The sequence below is a fragment of the Marmota monax genome, unplaced genomic scaffold (assembly GCF_021218885.2).
Source record: "Marmota monax isolate L192 unplaced genomic scaffold, Marmota_monax_Labrador192_F-V1.1 WCK01_AAM20220418_F8-fsc00245, whole genome shotgun sequence".
In the NCBI taxonomy this organism is placed as follows: Eukaryota; Metazoa; Chordata; class Mammalia; order Rodentia; family Sciuridae; genus Marmota; species Marmota monax.
In genome coordinates, this window is record NW_026693895.1 from 226,008 (window position 1) to 248,578 (window position 22,571).

General features: G+C 44.0%; 1 protein-coding gene across 1 annotated transcript in view; it reads left to right on the forward strand.

Moving 5' to 3' along the window:
* Acoxl (acyl-CoA oxidase like) overlaps positions 1-22,571 on the forward strand; it is a 326,620-nt gene that overhangs the window by 130,467 nt on the left and 173,582 nt on the right. The window contains 1 exon segment of the mRNA XM_046462815.2: positions 19,118-19,234. Within this exon segment, the coding sequence (XP_046318771.1) occupies positions 19,118-19,234 (117 nt within the window).

The following is a 22,571-nucleotide window of genomic DNA, read 5'->3' on the forward strand; positions in this document are numbered from 1 at the left end:
GCTGATTCTGATGAAAACTCAGTCGTCAGTCTTACTGGTATTCCCTTGTCTGGGATGATTCCTTTCTCTCTTACTGTGTCCAGATTTTCTCTTTGTCTTTGGTGTCAGCCTTTCTCCTGTGTCTGGGTATGGATTTCTTTATGCTTATCTCACTTGAGCTCACTGAGCTTCTTGGATGTTTTTCATCAGACTTGTGAAATTTTCAGTCATTTTTTTTTTTCCGTTTTTTGCTCCATCTTCTCCTTCGGTTCTTTTTCGTATTTCTGGTTTTGTACATGGGTAGGCTTCCTGGGTCTCATTACTCTGAGACTCTGTTCACTTTTCTTCTTTCTGTTTTTCTCTCTCTTTTTCAGATTGCATTAATCTCTACTGATTTATGTTCAAATTCACTCATTTCTTCTAGCAGTTCTAATCTACCAGGGAGCTTCTCCCATGGAATTTTTTCATTTAGTTTTTATTTTTCAACTTCAGAATTTCCATTTGTTTATAATTTTAATCTGCTTATTGGCACTATTTATTTGATTAAACATTGGCATCAGACATACTTTACCTCTTTAAACACAAATTCCTTTAATTTTTTAATATACTTTTAATAAATGCCTTATTCTTGCTTTCTACGTCCACTGTTTGAATTGCCTCAATGATAATTTTTATTGCTGGCTTTTTTTTTCCCTGTGTGTGGCTCACACTTACCTATTTCTTGGAATTTTTTAATATATTTTTTAAACTGGCTGTTTTAGATAGTACAGTAGAAACTCTGGATACGACCTCCCTTTTGAGCTTGTTACTGTTTGCTTGCTTATTTGTTTAGAGACTTGTGTGGACTATTTCAGGGAGATCTTTTGTCCTGGAGTGGGTGTGCTATGATGCCGCTCCTGAGAGGATGCAGCCTTATGCCAGGGACAGTCTCCCTGACTGCCTGGGATAACTTGTTTTCTCTGGGCTTTGTTGGATGGTTCTTCCCATCATCTTCCCATGAGCTTCTGTATGGCCTGCCTCTCTTGCTAGCACACCAGTTGCTAGGCCCTATGATTCATGAGGTGATTGTTTTCAGCAAGCGCCACAGTCTGCTCCTCTTACAGTAAGGTCCTTTGGAAGGGGTAGAGTGTGGCCAACTTTTGCAGCTGCTCAGACCCCAGAAAGCTCTTAGCCATCTCTTTTCTGGTTCTTTCCATTAAACTTCTTTCTGATTGATCTACCATTTTGTTACACTATCCTCTTTCAGTCTGCTACTAAGAGAATAATAAGTTTCCAGAAGCTCTTAATTGTGCCTGACCAAGATTTTCATTGTAACAGCACTCATAGGCTTAGTCTTTCCCATGCTTTGTTCCAAAGACTGGGTCTCCTTAAGCAAACCACAAAGCCTCCTGTTCTTATGGCCTTCCTCTCTTCTGGTTCTGACTCGGTACCAGGACATTAGAACTATGGGTGGGGCAGTGTTTTGCTTCCCCCAAGTGATATCTCTGCTTTACAAGCAAGATTTTGAGCAGGAATGATAGCTACAGGTTTTCTCAGTCTATCCTTCCTGTGTGAGGCCTCCAACCCAGAGGTAAGCTGGGGCAGGATGTTCAGATCTAGTATTTGTGACCTGCTGGGTCTGCAGTGGAGTTTCTGCACTCTGAGTCGGGGGTTGGGTGGAGGAGAGAGCCCCAGCCCTCTCGGATGTACCTCCTGGAATAGAGCTTTTGTGACATGCATGGACCTGGGAGTTGGGGGGTAGGTGGAATAAGTATCTGCTTCCTCTAAGGTAAAGCCACAGCCCTAGGCTAGGAGCTTGGGTGGAGGGAGCCAATTTGGTCACAGCTGCCTGGAATAGGGCTTCTATCAACCTGAGCTATTGGTGAGGGGAAGGTGGAGATGAGTGGATCATGACTCCAGTACTACAGGCTCTCACTATTTTTACTGAATGTTTTTTTCACTCGCAGTATACCCTAGGACAGTTTTCAGAGGCCTTAAGTGTTGTTTTAAAATAATTTTAAGCAATTAAATGAAAAGTGTGTTGGTATCAGTACTATTGCACGCACGCCAGCAAAAGTAGTGGAGTCCAGCCAGAGATGAAAGTTGGGTTTCCTTTTTGAGTGAAGTCCAAAGCACGCTGCTATCTCACTTCTAGTCCATGAGAGAGGTGTGCGAGGACCTGGCCTCCTGACTCCTGGCGGGCTCTGTGGCCCAGCCTCACTAGCCCCATGAACCTTTCTGGAAGGCATTTGCTGGGCTGTCATCTTGAGTTTCATTCTTTGGCATCTTGTGATTTGGATAATTTCCAGTATCCTAAGATCTTACACAAAAACTCAGATGACCTTGTAAAAGTTTATTTGCTGACTATATCCTTGCAGAGCAAATGAATTATTTTTGTCACAGGCATAATACATTGTTACTTTTGGAAATGCTTCTTGTAAAGTAAACAATAGTCAGTTTATTTTCTTTTTAATTTTCAATTATATGCAAGGATACATCAGTACAAAAAAAATAAAATGGGCTTGTCACAATCCAGATGACAGCATTGCCCTTTGGGATGGCCCAGGAGACAACTGGGGCCAGGAACAGGTCAGTCAGAGAGGGTGGTAGCCAGATGTGGGTTGCTAAGGAGGAAGGTCCTGAAGTGGGGTTCTGGGAATGTGTTGTGTATTAGGTATCAGGCAAGTGCACCTGTGGCAGTGGGCAGCATCCAGGGGTCCGCTGGACTCCAGCTGAGGGGACTTTTCGTTGCTGTGTCGTAGACCTTGACAACAGATGTGTTCATCCAACACCAGATCCTGAACATTAAGTGGGGGTAACTGGGTGGCTAGAAATCTTTAAATGGAGGGTGAAGTGTTTGTTTTTTGCTGAGTTGGGTGGTTACTACAATGGAGATCCACTCCAAGAAACTTTTTGCCCTTCGAGAAATATTCCCTGAAATCATATTCTGTTGCCAACAGAACGGCGATGTTTGCTGTTACTTATTATTTCAATTGTAGAATCAGAGATGGACAGAGATGCCTGGAAAAGGCCGTGTTCTTGGAGGCTCAGGACTTGTATTCGTTTCCTGGCAGATTAGAGAATACAGTGGGAGGAAGGTTAAAACAAGGACTCATCTGCCAAATCATTGGAAGGAAGAGGGTCTAGGGAATTGTCAGGACCGGGGAATGGCTATTTTAAGCAAATAAAACAAGAGTCTGTTCACCTTCAGAGAGCCTTCTGGGGTCAGCCCAGTGGCACTTTCCAGAGGTAACTAGGTTGGTAGAATTATTCCTGTATTCCACTGGGGTAGACCTACATCTCTCACCCCTGTTCATCTCTGAAAGTTAGAATCAGCCACCAAATAACAACAGGTGAAATTTTAAAAAGTGACCTATCCTTTCTTATAGTTTGAAAAACATGACTAATGGGGAAAAAAATCCCAAAGTGAAAAAGTTAGATTATATTCATTACATAAAAATAAGAAATATACAGACTCCAAAAATCAAAACTAAAAATATGACATAGTGGAGAAATATCCAAACAAATATGGCTGATATTGGTTTAATTCCTCTAATGTATAAAGAGCTTCTATAGTAAATAAGAAAAACTCTAGTCTCCCATAGTACGTAGACTATGAAATGATATGAAAGACAATTTAAAGAAGATATGTATGGTTAATAAATATGTAAACAAATTAAATTATTAATAATGAAAAAAGGCAAGTTAAATGAGGTAATAGTTGCATTAACAAAGATATTTGAAAGAACAACACTCAACTTTGCCAGGGATGCATTAAGATAGGTACGGTTATATACTGGGAGAAAGAATAGATTGATAAAACCTTCTGGAAAGTGAGTTGATGATATATGTCAAGAGATTTTTTTAAAAAAACTTACATTTTATGATTCAGTAGTATTTTTTCTAGAAATTTCAGGAAGTAATCATTAAAATTATAATTTCAAGTCTATTTAGTGATATGCATAGAATGAAATCTTAGGTAAACAGAAAAGCAGAACACGGAACTTGCATAATGTATTCCTGATCAAGCATGCTAGTATATGTTAAAGAGTCATTTTCCCTTGATTATAACAAACTGTTTCACTTTTTCTGACACTGGGGTCACTATAATTTTGCACACATTTTCCATGTAATATTTTGTTGTTCCTAGTACATTATGATTAGGTCAATATACATCTTTAAGATGTGGCACATCTTTTAAGAAGGAGAGCATGGGGCATATGTATTCCAAATTAGTATCTATACATGATTTTTTCTCTTCTGCCTCCCTTTATTCATATGAAAGCTAAATAAATCTAATGGTGTTGGTTTCCACACTTACACCAATTGAACAAAGGTAGACTTTCTAAAGTTCAAATCTATGTATTTTATGTTTAGAAACTTGAAATGGGACTTGCGCTTGTAGGAAGATCAAGTAAATATATGATTCTTCCCCTAAGGACAACTACAAAGTCTGGATTGTTACATATGAACAAACCTGAGAAGATTCAGAAAGGTCAAGACAGGAAGGCAGAGCAGCCGGGACCCCCAGGTCTGAGGAATGGTCCTATGGGGGTTTTCTGGTTTCTTCCTGTCTTATGAATCTCAAGCTAGGACTAGGTTCTGGTGGAACCAAAACACCAGTGGAAATACAAAGGCATGTACGTGCCCCAACAAAACCTGTTTTTTCCTCCCCAAATACCAGGAAAGAGACCACAAGACAGGAAAATTTCAGATAAATACTGCCCTCCTTTAGTCTAACACCACAGAGAGCTGAGACCCCATACACACCCATGCCCACAAAAGCCAAGAGGGGAGGCTAGACTGTCACCCTCTGCAGGTGCAGAGTTCTGACACCTTCTGGTGTTGGAAGGCCAAGTCAGGATCTGGGATTTTATCCTCGTCAGAAGGTAACAGTCCTTACCCTGTGGTCTGCAGAGATACCAGTAGGGAACCTGCCTTACAGCTCCTCCACCTCCTGCTGTGGTGGGAGGGAGCAGGCCGAGGGGAGTTAGAACTTTCTGGAACCCAGCAGAAATGACGCATGTTCACTGACGTGCAAAGGGGACTGTCCGAGGAGCCAGAATGCCCACCCCTCTCCTGCTGTGTGGAGGAACCCACCCCCATCACCTGGGTGCTAACAGGATCAGATTGGGGAGCCTGGATTTCTGCTTCTGTCTGTCAGTGGTGACTCCTTTCCCTGCCTCAGCAGTGCCAGAGGAAGCCAGAGGCTTAAATAAGATCCAGAGTGGCCCAGGATAGTGTTAAAATGTATGAGTTTCAGTGGAAAATCACTGATCATACCATGAACCAGGAAGCCCTCAAATGGAATAAAAATGACAACCGAGAGATACCAACACCAAGAGAGCAGAGAGAGTAATTTGAAAAATATTCACCTGAAACATAAAAGCATAGAAAATTTTCGCAAAAAAATAGAAAGTAAATTAATATAAGGGATGCATCTGGGGCTGGGGCTGGGGCTCAGCGGTAGTGCACTTGCCTGGCATGTGTGAAGCACTGGGTTCGATTCTCAGCACTGAATATAAATAAATAAAGTAAAGGTCTATCAACAACTAAAAAAGGTATTTAAAAAAATTTATATAAAGGTGAACCAGACAGGCATTTTAGAATGAAAAAAAAAAACTAAATAAAAATTATCAGTGAGCCAGGTGCAGTGGCACCTGCCTATAATCCCAGCAACTCGGGGGGCTGAGGCAGGAGGATCACAAGGTCAGGGCCAGCCTCTCCTGGGTTCAATCCCCAGTGCCCAAAAAACCCCCAAACAAACAACAACAACAACAAACTAAACCAAACCAAAACAGTGACAACGACAAAACCCCATCAGTGTATGTGCTCAGCAGCACAATGGAGAGGACCCAGGGAAGAACTGTGAACTGAATGACAGAGCAGTGAGCATCCCCAGATCTGCACAACACACAGGACCTGGGCTAGGAGGAAGGACGGAGCTTGAGCAACCTACGAATTAACAAAAGACCTAGCGCTGTGTCTTCAGAGTCCCAGAAGGAAATGAGAAAGAGCAGTGCTGAGAAAATGCTCAGAGACAATGGCCAAGAACTCCCCAAATGTGCAAGGGGCATAACCCACAGATTCAAAAAGCTGAGCAAACCCCATAAAAGATGAACTCAGAAGGCTGCGGGCTGTAGCTCAGTAGTAGATCACTTGCCTACCACGTGTGAGGTACTGGGGTCAATCCTCAGCACCACATAAAAATAAATAAATAAAAGTATCGTGTCCATCTACAACTAAAAAAAAAGATATCCACATAACATATATCACAGTGAAACTTTAGGAAACTACAGGCAAAGGAAAATGTTGCAGCAGAGGGAAAGGATTGGAACCACAGCAGATGCCTCATCAGAAACCCATGGAGGCCAGAGGAAGTGGCCTGACATTTTGCAAACACTAAAAAACCGTGACACCAGAATTCTACATTCAGTAAAAATGACATTTTAGAATGAGAAGGAAATCAAGACATTTTCAGATGAAGGAAAACTGAGCTTGTCACTAGCACACTTATCTCAAATGAATAGCCAAAGGAAGTTCCTTAAACAGAAAGGAAAAAGCAGAAGAAGTAAGCTTGGCTCATCAGGAAGGAAGAAACAACAAGGTAAGCAAAAAGACACACACACACAATAGATTTTCCTTCTTGAGTTCTTTAAATTATATTTGACAGTTGGAGAAAAAATTATGACACTGTCTGTTGTGGTTCTAACTGTAAATAGAGGAAGTATTTAAGGCAAGCATAACCAGAAGAAGGTGATGGAATTTCACTTTAACTGGTGAAATGACCCAATTTTGTAGTGCTAATTTATGTATATGTAATGTTATACCTAGCATAACCACTAAAAAAATGCTATCCAGAGGTACACTCCTGGACACAATAATGCATCAAATGGAATTTAAAAAGATGTTCTTGTAAGCTAAAGGAAGGCAATAAAAATGAATCCAAGAAATGAAAAACAGAATACAAATTAAGAAGGGAAGACTTTATCCTTAACATATTAGTAATTACATTAAATGTAAATAGTCTAAATAATTTAGGTTAAAAAAAAAGGTTGGCAGAGTGAATTAAGAAACATAACCAATCTCTATGCTGCCTTTAAAACATTCACTTCAAATATAACAACAGAGGCAGGTTGAATGTAAAAGAATAGAAAATGATATTTTATTCAAAGATTAGCCAAAGTAAAAACAGGAGTGGCTCTATTTATTTCATGTAAAGTAGACTTCAGGGAAAGAAATTACCATAGACAAGGAAGGATATTGAATAATGATAAAAGACTCAATCCATCGAGGAAATGTAGCAATCCTAAATATGTCTGTAAAACATAACATTCTGCATTATGTGAACAAAAACTAGTAGCACTGAAGGAAAACTAGACCAACCCACTTTTGTGCATCTGTATGGCTCTCAGGATGGAACCCAGGGTCTCATGTCTGTCAGGCAAGTGCTGTACCACTGAGCTGTGTCTTCAGCCCACCAACCCACATTTTAATAGACAATTTCAATATCCTCATTCGATAATTGATAGATAACTACATAGAAAGTCAGCAATCACATAGAAAAACTCAACAACATGATCAACCAATAAGATCTAATCAGCATCTATAGAACAGTTCACGCAACAAAAGCAGAGAACACATTCACTTCAAGTACCCTCCTGGAATCACCAAAATACAACATATCTTGTGCTCCGTGTGTGTGTGTGTGTGTGTGTGTGTGTGTGATTTTATTTTGGTTTTTCAGTTACTGGCGATTGAACCCAGGGCCTCATGCATACCAGGCAGGCACTCTACCACTGAGCTATATCCCTTTCCTTTCCCCAAGAGGGAAGTTTATAACAATGAATGCATGCAAACATTAGTAAAGAGGAAGCGTCTCACATCAATATCTAAGCTCAAGAACTAGAAAAACTCAAGAACCTAGAAAAAGAAGAAAATAAACTGAAAGGAAGTAATAAATGAAATAATAAGGACTGAAATAATAAGGATGAGAGCAGAAATCATTGAGGTTGAAAATAGAGCTATAGAGAATAATATTAATAAAGCAAAGAGCTGGTTCTTTGAAGCAATAAATTAGATAATAGCAATACTGTCAGAATGGGGGGCGTGTAGAGGGAGAGAGAGGAGACAACTTATTATCAGGAAATTAAAACAAAAAATTAAAAAATAATTATTATTATTATTAGGAGCCGGGTGCTGTGGCACATCTGTAATCCCAGCAGCTCAGGAGGCTGAGGCAGGAAGATTGCGAGTTCATAGCCAGCCTCAGCAAAAGTGATGTGCTAAGCAATTCAGTGAGACCCTGTCTCTAAGTAAAATACAAAATAGGGCAGGGGGTGTGGCTCAGTGGTATAGTACCCTTGAGTTCAATCCCCAGTACCAAAAAAAAAACCCCAAAACAAAAATTATTATCAGGAATGATCCAGGGGTGATTATTAAAGGCACTCAGAACATCAAAAGAATAATAAGGGAGTGCTCAGAACAACTCTGTAAGCATAAATCTGAAATCTTAGAAGAAGTGTACTAATTCTTCAAAACCATAAAACACCATAACTCAGTGTGTAAAACAACTAGAATAACCCTATAACTACAAAAGAAATAGAAGTCATAATAAAACTCCTAAATAAATAAATCTCCAGCATAGATGATTTCACTGTAAAATTCTACCATGCTCTTATTTATTTATTTGGTACTGGAGATTGATCCTGGGGGTGCTTAACCACTGAGTTATATCCCCAACCACTTTTAAAATTATTTATTTTGAAACAGGGTATCACTAAGTTGCTTAGGGCCTCGCTAAGTTGCTAAAGCTGGTTTTGAAATTGTGATCCTCCTGCCTCAGCCTCCCAAGCTGATGGGATTACAGGTGTGCACCACTATACCTGGCTTCTACCAAACATTAAAAAAAAAATTAGCAACATTGAGAAAAGAGAAGAAGTAGGAACATAGTCCAGTTCATTTTATAAAGCTGGTCATATCATGATTCATGAACCAAATAAAGATAATATAATAAACAGAAATTACAGAACAATGTCTCTTATGAATGCACACACAAAAATATTTTTTAAAATCAGAAAATAGAATTTAGCAATATAACAAAAGAATTATACATTATGATCAAGTGGGACTTATTCCAGGGCTTCAAAGTTTAATATTAAAGAATTAATCAAGATATCCTACCATATCAACAATCTAAAAAAGAATTCTATCAATTGATACTTAAAAGTCATTTGGAAACTTCAACATATTTTCATGGTAAAAAAAAAACTCATTTAAATAGAAGAGAGGAATACTTTCATCTTGATGAAAAGAATCTACAAAAAAATATATACAGCCAATATTATACTTTGTGGTGAAATACTGAGTGTTGTCCTCTAATATAAGGAATATGGCAAGTATATACACTCTTGCCAATACTATTCAACATATTAGTGAAAGTTGTAGCCGGTGCTCTAAGACAAGAAAAGGAAATTAAAAGCATATAGTTTTGGAAACAAGTAATAACACAGTACTTAGAATGATATGATTATTTACATACAAAGTACTGTCATGTGTAACTAATGAAAACAAATAAAAAATTGAAAAAAAATGACCAATGTGATTCTGCAACCTGTACACTCAGAAAAATGAGAAATTATATCCCATCTGGTTCAAATGTATGATATGTCAAGGTCATTGTACTGTCCTGTGTAACAAATTAAAACAAATTTAAAAAAATTAAAGAAAAAAGAAAATTTCAAAATTTCTATTAAAAAGTCCTAGAACTAAGAAGTGAGTTCAGCAAGGTCAGAAGATACAAAATACACATACAAAGATCAATTTTATTTCTGTACACTACAGAAAACACATGGATACTGGGATTAAAATATAATACCATATACAATCACGCACTGCTTAATAGGGGCCCAGTCTGAGAAATGTATCATTAAGCAATTTTGCCACTATGAAAATATCACAGCGTGTACTTATAAAAGCTAAGCTATGATATCACTAGGCGATGGAATCTTGTGGGATCACCATGAGATATGACCTAGACCTTATTATATGGTATTTGACTTAAAAATTGCTCATAAAATTGAAATACTTAGGTGCAAATTGAACCAAACACATGTGGGGTTTACATGCTGGCAACTACCAAAAAAAATCAAAAAAGACCTCAATAAATAGAGACGTATCTCATGTTCGTGGATCTGAAGACCTTGCTGTTGCTTCTGGAGCCCCTGGCACTCGTTACCTTGAAATCTGGAGATGAGAAGGGGAGTGGGAGCACCAGCTAGCCTTCCAGCATCTCAGGACATCCTGGCTGTCAAGAACAGCCTCAAGCCAGGCAGAAGCATAGGGACAAGCACACACTCTAGAGTGCTTCATTACGTGGCCGTCATCTCCTGGTGCTCAGTATCGGTGAAGGGAGACCTGGAGATGTTGAGGTGCAGCCTTTGTTGCCTACCTCCCACTGCCCACACTCAGGTCAGGATTGCTCTCTTTAGGATGGTAACAGGCTCTAGCCACCGACTGGGCACCCAGGATGCACCAGGCATTGCCCCTGCCATGGGACGTCAGAGAAAGAGGACACCAGCCCGGCGCCCCCAGGGTTGACCCTCTGGCTTCCTTACTCTCATGGCTGAGGTGCTCCTGCAAGATCCCTGATGGATGGCATCTCTGTCCATATGTAATTTTTTTTAAGATGTGAAAATAACTCAACAGTGAAATCATTAGCCCACCCCAGGCAGCCTCAGCTATAATTTATGGCTCTGCGTCTCCCGCTGTTGTAATTTTGTATTCATTAGGACACATTTTTTTTTCAAGGAAAACTTCAAAGAATCACAGTTCTGTTGATTAACATTAGCCATTATGTCACTCACAGAAATTGCTAAGTCTGTAATTCTGAAAAGTAAAGTAATTTCTCTTGTGTGGGAACCAATTGAATGGCATTCAGGCCCCTCTCTGGGTTCAGCTGATGGCTCTAGAAAGAGCCTGCTGCTTCTGTGGGAGACTCTGACCATAGCACCTTCTTTGGCTGTGTTTTGCCCATCCTGTCTGCACCAGGAATTTGGGGAGAAGATTAGCTGGTGTTTTGGGGACCTAATGGGGCAGATGTTGTCAGAGAGATTTCTAGTACACAGGGGTATGGGGGGGTACACAGAGGGGTGTGTGGGTATGCACTCGGTGCATGCACATGGGGCGCTTCTAACACACAGACAGCTTCTTCTCTGAGTCATTTTATTATCTTTAAGTTGTGGGATTTAAATTGAAGGACTTTTCTCTTCACCTCGAATCTCTTTACAGCGGTTTTAGTGAGGCAGAGTAAGTCAGTGGTTTGTTTGAGTTAAAGGGAGGAAAAAGACTGCTTTGGGAAAAATTTACAGAGGTTTTTCTTGATCAAGAATGAGTGGAATAGCGGGTGATCTTAGAGCCTCGGGGTCCATGGTGCTGACTGTGGTGATAACATCTGCTGTGCCTCGGGCACCTGCTACCTGTCAGCGTGGTGCCTCCTCACTTAGCACACACTGATGATCAGCCCCAGTTTAGGGTTAAGGATCCTGAGGCTCAGAGAGTTCATGTAACTTGCCCAAGACAGTACACTGGCAGGTGCCAGAGCCTGGATGCAAACCAGACATGTCTGATCCCAAGCCTGGGCTTCTCACCACTCTGTCTTCTGCCTCCCCTCCTGAGCTGCCTGTGGGGACACAGCCACTTGGTCTCTGGATGTGCTCCATGGGCAGCACAAGGCACCAGAACAGGACAAGAACAAACTCAGCAGCCAGACAGCCAGGTTCCTGGGGTGTTTGTTTTCAAGAGATTTGAACCAAAACATGATGGATCAGACCCACTCTTGATTGTAGAGCTGAATCCTCAAAGAAGAACCTGGAACTGGCCAATCTCAGAAGCAGGGTGACCCTGCTGGTCCTCGCAGCCAGGATTATAAAGTCAGTCAGAAACAACCCGCTCAGAAGAAACGTGGCCCCAGTGTGCAGGTTTATTCTGCTGGGTGTTGTCTCCTGCCTGAAGGGCCTCTAGCGTCTCCATTGGGGTCATCTCTCAGCTGGTGGGAGGAAGTGGCCTGACCTTGACCAGCTGTGATCTGCAGCCTGCTCCAGCCTGCCCTGCTCTCCCAGTGCTGGTCGGTGCGGAAGTCAGTCTTGGATAATGGAGGGTCAGTTGCTGCCAGACACTGGCCACAACTTCAGACCCATGGGTTTCTTGTTGGGGAGGATCTTTTGTTCCTGGGCTTTTGATCTGATGTGATCTTTGGGAAAGGAAAGAAAAGAGTGAATGGTGGGCAAAGAGGTGCCCTCGGGCCAGGACAGCGTGGTCTCCATGTCTGTGTTTGCAGCCTTGTGGGGACCACCCCGCTCTCTATGTAGGCTTTTGGACACCGACGTCACAGCAATGGACCCTCATTTCTTTCTGTATCTGAATTAGTCACATGTTAAAAAAAATTGTCACTGTCATTGATCTCATCATAATCATCTCTTCTAGTCTTTGCTGGCTTTATTATTGATAGACTGTTAGGGTTGGGAGAAAATGTACTCAGAAGGAGTGAATGTTATGTGCTGGCATTTTGAGAACTCTATTCTTTGGAATCAGTTTGCATGTTTAGTCACATCAAGACCACCATGAGAGCAGGGTTTATCTATATCCCCCCACACTCGCACACATGCATGGTTTTCACCTCCTCTACAGACAGACCCAGAGTTGCCCCCTGAAAGAGCGACAGCTACAGACTGGTGGGGATGGCCTGCCGAGCCTGATGTCTTAGTGCAGGATGGCTCAGAGCCCAATGGGCACATCCTGAAACACTGAGCCGTAAATGCACAAACACAAAAGCATCACTTTTGTGCGCACTATCCCTTTCACAATCCCAAGGTTGACCCCAAGGTAGGATGGATTGGGGTGACAAGTGATGGGGCTGAGAGTTGGGGTGTCTGGCTTCTACACATTTTTAATAATAAGAAGCCAGGAATTTTTACACCCTGACTGGCCATTCGGATCCAATCTGCTGGGTCCAGTCAGTGGCATTAAAGTGTCCTGCTTTGCAAAATATTTGCCCTTTGAGTTTCTATGTCCAGGAGTGCCTGAGAGGAGGAGGAGAAACAGAAAGAGATGGGTTGTGGCCTCATTGAGAGGTTGAAGCCCCTCTGTGGGGGCCAGTGGGGAAAGGGTTCAGGGGTCAGCCTGGGCCTTCAAGGTTCCCCTGAACCTAGTCTGCATCTGGGTCATTAGGAAGGGAAGGTGGCCATAAAGAAGGTGGCCGTAAAGAGGGTGGCCTGGGCCCAGGAAGGAGCTCAGCTTTTGTCGGAAGGGCTCAGCACCTTGACAGTGAAGGGGGATCCCAGGATTACCTGAGACCAGCCTGAGCACCTCAAGACGTCTCAGGACCAAGGGCAGAGGCCACATGCCTCTCCTTCCACGTGACGGGATGCCGTTTGCAGCAGCCTGATGCAATGATGCCGCAGAGCGGGAAACATGGGAAGCAATTATCTTTTTAGTAGGTCACTGCCTTCCTTTGGGAAAAGAGACCAGAGGGAAAGCTGGGAAGGGAGGCATTGTGGTCCCCCAGAGGCTGTGCCTGCAGTAGCTGTCTTGGTGATTAACAGCCGTGTCAGTTTCCACGAGTGTTGCTTTAAGCAGCCGCGTTCAAAATTGAGTGGGAATGAAATAAAACAACCCAAAATAAATGCTTCCTCTATTCCTTAGGAGTTGCTGGAACCCAGAAATAGCTCTTTAAATCTGTAATTTTAAATGGCACCGTGCACAGCACTCTCTAAGCTCCGGATTTATTTTTGCGGAGATATCATTGCGTGTACAATGTCCTGTTTTTTGTTTTTAAAGGACCATGAAAAAAATGAGCTAAGTGACTCTGGGCTCTTTCAGGAGTGGGTGCGGGGAGTGTGTTGGGTACTGAAGTAAAAATATGTTTACAGAGAAAAATATAGCCTTTACATGTATTTTAAAAGAAAAAATAGTAACCCAGTGGAGGAAAAGACCAGGAAGAATATTGTGTCCGTCTAGATCATAAACTGGAACAATAAAAACCTCTGGCAGGCAGTAATTGCTGGCCAGCTGCAGGAGTACAGCTGTGCCCAGGGCAGCATGCCAGGTGCTGGCAACCAGAGGATGGGCCTGGCTGGCATGGCACCCAGCTCAGTCAACGGGTTCTGAGAGCATCCACGAGAGGTGGCCGCAGAGTGGCAGGGCAGGTTCCTTCACAGGCCAGGCCCTCTGAGTCTTGAAGTCCTCTCTCTCTGCCGCCTCTGCTGCAGCCAGGCTGCCAGCTTGGGGACTGACAGTGGCAGTCACAGGGCTGAACCTCTGGCTGCATCTCCAGGTGGGAAAAGGGTCATCAGCCTTTAGTGTCCCATTTCCCCCTGGAGAAGCCAGACAGAGAGGCATAGAAACTACTCAGTGCTTTGGGGACTGGCAGCATCTTGGGCCAGAGGGAGGGAGGGAGGAGTGAGTGAGTGAGTGAGTGAGTGAGTGAGTTAGGTGCTGCTTTCTTCTGCCCATCACTTCTTTCCTTCTGGTCCCTGGCAAGAAAGCCAGCAGTGGGGTGGGCTGCTGGCATTAGGGGAGGCTCCTTTTCTGCCTTCGTCCATCCCTGCCCTATACGCATGCTGGTATTCACCCAGTACGTCAGATTTTATTTATTCATTTTTTCAAAACATCTAGTAACATTCAAGGGGGAGGATGGGTGGTGGGAGGAGGGGTGGACTATGAGAAGGCAGGATAGTCACCCTGCCCTCTCGCTTCCCATCTTTCCTGAGTGCTTACCCCCGTGCCTGAAGGTGAGCAGGCCTGCTGTCGGTGAGCTGTGTGTTTTAAAATGTGAGTTTGCTATTGTCGAGACACGGTGAGGTCACCAGCTCAGAAAAGGAGCGCTGTGGGGAAGACAGCTCTCTGCTCACACTTCAAGAGGAGGGGGCGCACCATGCCTCGCAGGGCCTCCTGGGGAGCTGAAGGACTCAGGGAAGACAGGCCTGGGCCTTTACGGTGGTTCCTGCAGGGAGCAGTGGGCCAGGTGGGCCGAGCAGGGGAGGACTGCCCACTTTGGATCATGTTAGTGGGTTCTGAGGCCTAGGCTGCCTGCAGTTGCCTGGCACCTGGCCCTGGGTGATGAGGGCACGGCCACAGTGGCTTCGTGTGGGAACCTCATAGAGGAGGTGGTTGGGAGTGGGCTCTGGGTTCCTGAGCTTGCGTTTGAGAAACGTGCCCATAGAGCATCATTTGCTACCTTCGGATTAGCTAGCTGTGACCCTTCCCAGGGTCAGCGAGGCCCCAGGCATGGAAGCACAGTGACCCAGGCTTCATTCAGGGCCGCATGGTACCAGTCTGAAAGGACAAGGTGCTGGACCTCGGGGAAGGGGTCACAGATGGAAGCTCAGGGCGTTCTGAGGAGAAGCTGCTTTCTGCTTTGGGTTGGTTGGGTTTGATTTTTGAAGGGGCATGTCAAGGAAGGGAGGAGAATCAGGAGTCTCAGTGTGGGGAGGGAACCCCAAATGAGTCCCTCTAGACATGTGGCAGTTAGAAGTGGGGCTCTCTGGGGCAGAGAGCCCTATTCAGACAGAGGCCTGGGGTGGAGAGAGCACATGGAGGGTCTTGTGGGAAGAGCAGTGTCTCAAGGAAGGCTGGGTGGGTTCCTGGGTTTGATGCCACCTGACTGGTCAGAGCCATTTTGCTCCCTCAGGAACCCCCAGTGAACTTGTGGCCTGAGGAAAGCCTATGGCTGGCTACATCATTGTCACAACATAACTCACAGGTCAGGATGCCAAAGCAAATTACTTTACATGAAAAAAAGAAACCCATCCTGTGTTTCAAGAAAGGTTGGAAACTCAGATTCCGTGGAAATCTCCTGACTTCTGTGAAGCTACCTGGGAACTCAGCAGAAGTATAGCGCGGCTCCTCCCTGTCAGCACGATACGAGCCACGCAAGGCCTGCCTCGTGGCCCCTCTGTGGGGGAAGTCTCTTTCTGCTCTGTCACCCCAGTGGAAGTGCAGGGGTTGAAGAGAAATGGGAACCTGACAAGGTCCACCTGCGAGGTCCAGGGCAGGTCCAGGTCCTGCAACGACCGGACAAGGCTCATTGTTAGAGAAGTACCCATTTATTGAGGAACAGCTTTGCACATTTATAGAGCTGGGGGCGGTTCAACAGAGCAGGGTATTGGCACGGGGCACTTTCTGATTGGTGGGTAAGGATCATGAGGGTCAACAGGGCTCACCATTGGGTGGCACAGCAGGCAGTGCCGCAGTCTGGCTGCAGCAAAATAACCGGGGGGTGACGAACAACTTGTGTACGTTGATACAGCAGGAGTGGAAGCCGTTTATTGCAAGACAGGAGCAGTATTTATACATTCCACACAGCTTATCTAATTAGCATAAACTAGATACATCAGTCAACCAATAAGGAATCTCCACACTTAATGGCTCGCTTTTGTTACTTCTCAAACCACTCCCTCTGGCATTTTGCCAGGAACCATCCAGACTTGTTTACGAACTCTTAACATTCCCCTGGCAAAATGCCAGGTGTTATTTTGACTTGCTTACAGACTCTAACAAGGCAGGTGAGGCCTGGCATCTGAAGACCTTCCCTGAGGTCTTGAGTGGGACACTGTGCTGTGCTTCATCTGCATTTCTTCATTCTCAAGGTTCATTCATTCCTCCTTTTGTCTGCTATTGAGCGCCTACTATGTGCCATGCCAAAGCAGGTTTCACAGGCAGAAACTGAAAATTTGGTGGATGCTATTTAAAATTGTATGTTTGAAATAATTTTTAAGCAAATCCAAACCTAAAAGGTGTGATGATTAATCACTTCTTTTGCTGTCTCCATGTGATTAGAGTGCCCTGAAATGATCTTTTGGCTGCACACAGGAAATACTGGTGATTGACATAGGGTGGGAGATTAGGCCATGTTCAAGGCTCTTGAGGCACATGCCACCTTGCCTGAGTCTTCTCTGTATCCTGGGCTGTGAGCTCAGTGGCTGGTACTTGACTACCTAGACCCTAATAGATGCTAACCCCTAGTACACTGCTGGACATGATAGATGCCAACCCCTAGTATTCTGCTGGACACAGAGCAGATACATAGATGTCCCCTGATAAAACTTTAGACACATCATTGATAAAGCCACTGTATAATCATAGCATTTAAAAGTAAAAGTTCAGACAGTGAAGAAAAATGTAATTTGTAAAATGACTGTATCAGACCGTTCCAGCTTCCGTAACAAAACAATAGACATGTATCTCTGGTTGTGGAGGTTGGAAGCCTGAGATCAGATCTGGTGTCTTGGTTATGTTTCTCTTTCTGGCTTCTAGATGGTGCCTTCTTGCTCTGTCCTCACATGACCTTCCCTCAGTGCATAAGTGAGAAAGAGAGAGCACTCCTCCTCTTCATATAAGGCCACCGATCCTATTGGATTAGCACCACACCCCATGACTTCATTTAACCTTAATTACCTCCTAAAAATCCTATCTCCAAATAGTCACTTGGGGGTTAGGGCTTCAACATATGAATTTTGTGGGGACCCAAATTCAGTCCACAGCAATAACCTAGTATTATGATGGCACCATTATTGGATCTGTGATTTTTGTCTCTTTTCTGGTCTCACCGTGATCCAGAACCAGCTGAGAGCTTTCCTTATGGCCTGTCCAGCCTCTCATTTGGAGCCACGCCCTGCCTTGGTTGGGCGTATGCAGGGACAGAGGGAAGGACATGGACCGGGGGCAGGGTGGGGTGGTATTCCTGGGACAGTCATCTGTGGGTGGTTAGATTGTGGAAAACAATCCTGTGCTCACAGTGTTTGCCAGCGGCTGCCCAGTGCATGCTTGCCATTTGTCCTCACCACCTCCCTCCCCAGGACATGGCCTATTGTTACTTCTAGATGCCTTCCCTGTGAGAAACATTAGGGTGCCTTTGTTTTGATTACAAATAAAGATGATATCAAAATATAAAATTATGTTTAAGAAAGCCTTTATGAAATAGAAAATTTTTAGAAAAAAAATTGGTCTTTCCCTTTTCTTTTTGAGTGATTGATAGATATCCCCAGTCTAAGGGTGTCTGAAGTACAGGTATGCTCTGGGCATTTGACAGTGGGCACTGTGTATGTGTGTGTGCTCGTGTGTGTATATGTGCATGTATTGTGTCAAATGTCATTCTTTAAGAAATCAACATCAGCAAGACGTGGTGGTGCATGCCTGTAATTCCAGCAGCTCAGGAGACTGAGGCAGGAGGATTGCAAGTTCAAAGTAGCCTTAGCAGTTTAGCCAGGCCCTAAACAACTCAATGAGACCCTGTCTTTAAATAAAATATAAAAAAGGGCTGGGATGTGGTTCAGTGTTTGAGTACCCCTGGGTTCAATCCCTGGTAAACACACACACACACACACACTCAACATTAAACTCTGAACTGCTTGAAGTCGGAATGCTGCCAGACTCAGGACCATAGAGCACTGGCCTGCATGGGCAAAGGGAGACTGTGCAGCAGGCCTTGGCTCTTTGCCCGAAGTCTGCAGCTTCGGGCTTCTGCAAGGCTTGTCCCTGGCCATTGCCTGTGGGGACCATCCCACGCCATCTTGTATGTTGCTCTGAGGAGAGCTTTGGTCCCCTGGACACAGCTGCCTCAGAGTGCAATGCAGCCTCTGTCCTCAAGGCACAAACGGACTCGCAGCGGATGTGGAGGGGCCTTTGTACATAGGCCTGCAGGGGAGGTGCTGAGGCACTGGGAATAATGACCCACCGTGAAACTGACGGGAGCATGGGGTTAACGTCACCCTCTGTTGAGGATGCCCTTTTGAAATATGTTCTGGGGTATGGCTCCTAGCCCATTAATGATACCACAAACATGGGAAAGCTGGATAATTAATGATCACAGGGCACGTGGAACTGCAAAATGTCATGTAAATGCTAAGAATAAAAATTACTGTGTATTAGATACATTCCTTTAAAATATTCCATGGTGGGAAGATTAATTTTTGAAGAGTCCAAGAGTTCCACCAGGCTTCTTTCAGAGTCTTGGGTGTCTTATTATTTGAACCCCTTTGAAGGAGACCCAGGTTTCTGTATTACACACTGCTTGAAAACAAAGGTGGGGGAGCAGATTTAGCTCTGGACATGAATTTGCCCACCCCATTTTGATAAAAATTTGTCAATTGATTTTCTCTAGCCGGAGGCAGTTTGGGCCCAAAGCCAAGGAAGAGGTGAGGATCATCGAGCACCAAACACAGACGCTCCGGCTGATGCCTCACCTGGCCACAGTGCTGGCCTTGACCTTTACCAGCAGGTGAGATGGCCCTGGGGTCGATTCTGTCCAGGCAAATGGGAGGCCCTGGTATTAATAAGCACTAAAAGGAGAGGCAGACACTGGGGTCATTTCCTAACCACGAGCCAGAAGGAGCCTGTGGTGCAAATCTGATGCCCAGGGTAAAGGTGGGGGAGGTGGGGGGAACAGTGGGGCATAATGGTGCTGCCTGTAATACCAGCAGCTCAGGAGGATGAGGCAGGAGGATCACAAGTTCAAAGTCAGCCTCATACACTTAGTGAGGCCCTAAGCAATTTGGTGAGACCTTGTTTCAAAATAAAAAATAAAATGGGCTGTAGATATGGCTCAGTGGTTAAGCACCCCTGGATTCAATCCCCAGTAACAAAAATAACAATTAAATAGATAAATAAAATAAAAAATAAAAGGGAAAAACAACTGTTAGTTATCTATCAGACAAATGGAATCCAAGTGAATTTGAGAAAACCCAAACCAATGCTTCTTGCCAGTTTCTAAACATAACCGACTTGAACAGTTAAAATAGCTCTATGTTCTGATAAAAGTTCTAAATCAACAGTCAAGTTTTCTAAAGTAGGTCAAGGTGTGTATGTTGGGGTGGGGGCGGAGAGGCGGGGTACCTAGGACAAGGGCAGCGATGGTGCCTTCAGAGTGCAGGGGAATTCACATTTCAACCCAGGCTCCCCCCAGGAGCCTTCTCAGCAGCTCCTCCTCAGAGCTGGGACGCTGTGGGGTGTCTGAGTGAGTATTGTCACTCCCGCACTGAAGGCTAGGAAATTCGGGCTCTGCCTAGGATCACAGGGCCCAGGAGTAGGTGGACTGGGAAGAGGTCTCCAAACTTGGGTCCTTCCTCCTGTGTTCCTCTTCTCTACATTTGCAATGCCGCGCTCGTGGATCACTTAGAGTTGGCATGTGTTTGAAATTTACACACTGAGGAGTGACAGGTCCTGGGGTCTATAAGGTGGTGAAGGGAGAGACCTGCCATATCCACATGCTGCTTACTGGAGGGGTGAGGATGGGGGTGCTGCCCTCTGTTCCTGCTGCACAAGGCTGGAGCAGATGCCAGCCCTGCAGGGTGTCCCAACAGCGAATCCTACAGACCCAGCTTCAGGCAGCAACAGGAAGGTGGAGCCACGCTACCTGGAAAAAATTTAAATTACTTGCATCCAACATCTGTTATTTAAAATATTTGGAGAGTTTTTGAAATTTGCATATAGTAAAATGCATGGTTTTTAGTGTATAGTTCAGTAAGTTTTGATAAAAATACATATTCATGTAGCAAACATTTCAGTGTCACAAATAACAACCTTTGTTGCAAATATGCCACAATGGAACCCATTATTCTATATAATAAAAATGCATTTGGGCTGGGGATGTGGCTCAAGCGGTAGCGCTCGCCTGGCATGTGTGCGGCCCGGGTTTGATCCTCAGCACCACATACAAAAAATAAAAATGTTATGTCCACTGCAAAACTAAAAAATAAATATTAAAATTCTCTCTCTCTCTCTCTCTCTCTTTAAAAAAATGCATTAATAAAAAGAAATTATGATACACACAGTGGAATATTACCGAGCCATAAAGAATGAAATTAGCCAGGCATGGTGGTGCATGCCTATAATTCCAGCATCTTGGGGGACTGAGGCAGGAGGATCGAGAGTTCAAAGCCAGCCTTAGCAATGTAGAAAGGCCCTAAGCAACATAGTGAGGCCCTGTCTCTAAAAAAAATATAAAAAGGACTAGGAATGTGGCTCAGTGGTTGAGCATCCCTGTGTGCAATTCCCAGTACCAAAAAAAAGGAAGAGGAGGAAGTGGAAGGGGGGGAAGAGGGGAGAAGGAGAAGGAGAAGGGGGAGAGGAGAGGGGGAGGAGAAGGGGGAGAGGGGAGGGGGAGGGGAAGGAGGACAAGGAGGTGGGGGAGGAGGAGATGATGATCATCCTGTCACTTGCAGGCAAAGGGATAGAACTGGAGGATATCATATTAAGCTAAATAAGCCAGACACAGAAAGACAAATATCACATGTTCTCTCTCATATGGGAACCTAAAAAAAAGTTGATGTCAAAGTAGGATAGTGAATATGAGGGACTGAGAAGGGTTCCGGGGAAGGTGGGAGGAGGATGGAAGAAGGGTCAGAAGGATACTGACATTGCAGGCTGCATGCATGCAAATATCACAGTGAATCCCATTAATGTGCAAAATTAATATGCATTAATCAAAATAGATATAAATAGAAAAGCATCAACATTTCCCTGGGAAAGCTCCTCAGGCCCCTCACAGCCAGCTCCCACCTCACCACCAGCAGACACAGCCAGCTTCCTTCCTTCCTTCCTTCCTTCCTTCCTTCCTTCCTTCCTTCCTTCCTTTCTTTCTTTTTTTTTTGGTGGTGGGGGGGGGTACTGGGGATTGAACTCAGGGGCAATTGGCCACTGAGCCACATCCCGGCCCTATTTTGTATTTTATTTAGAGACAGGGTCTCACTGCGTTGCTTAGTGCCTTGCTTTTGCCGAGGCAAGACAAACAGCTTTCAGATTGCTCTCCCCCTAGCTTGGTTTGCCTCCTCTTGCACGGCAGTTAAGTGGAATCATATACCATATGCATTTCCTCCAACGTATCGTTTTGGTGTCCCTCAATGTTCTTGATGGTTGGTTAATTTTTATTACTGAATAGGAACATTAAATGAACAAACCCCAACTGGCTTATCTATTCTCCCCCTGATAGACCTGGGAGTGACTTCCAGGATTTTTATCGAGGATGAATAAGACACAGTGAATACTCTTGCACAAGTTTTTCATTTTTCTAAGGGTAAATACCTAGAGAGGACTTTCTGGGCAACTGGATAAGTATATGTCCAACATTCTAAGAAATTACTAGTTTTTCAGAGAGGAAGTACACATTTCTGGTCTTTTACCCATTTCTAAATTGGGTTGTTGATGAACATGAAAGTTTTTCATATATCCAGCATTTGAGTTTCCAGTACAAATTTTCTAATAAATTTATTCAAATTGTTGCTTTTTAAAATTTAATTTCCAATTGTTTGTGGACAGTGTATTAAAATACAAACAATTTTATATATTAACCTTATATCCTATATTCTAACTAAATTCACTTATTAAATTCAGCAGTTTCTTTGTGGACTCCAGGATTTTCTACATACACAATACATACATAGGAATAAAGAGTTTCCTTCTTCCTGCCACTACTGATGCCTTTGAGTTTCTCCCTGCCTTAGTGGCCTGGCTAGCCCCCCACACTGCCATGGTGAGGGCAGACGAGCCTCCCCTGGCTGGGCTTGATCCCGGGGCTGCAGGCAGTATTTCTCCATCAGTAGTGAGTGCTCACTGCAGGA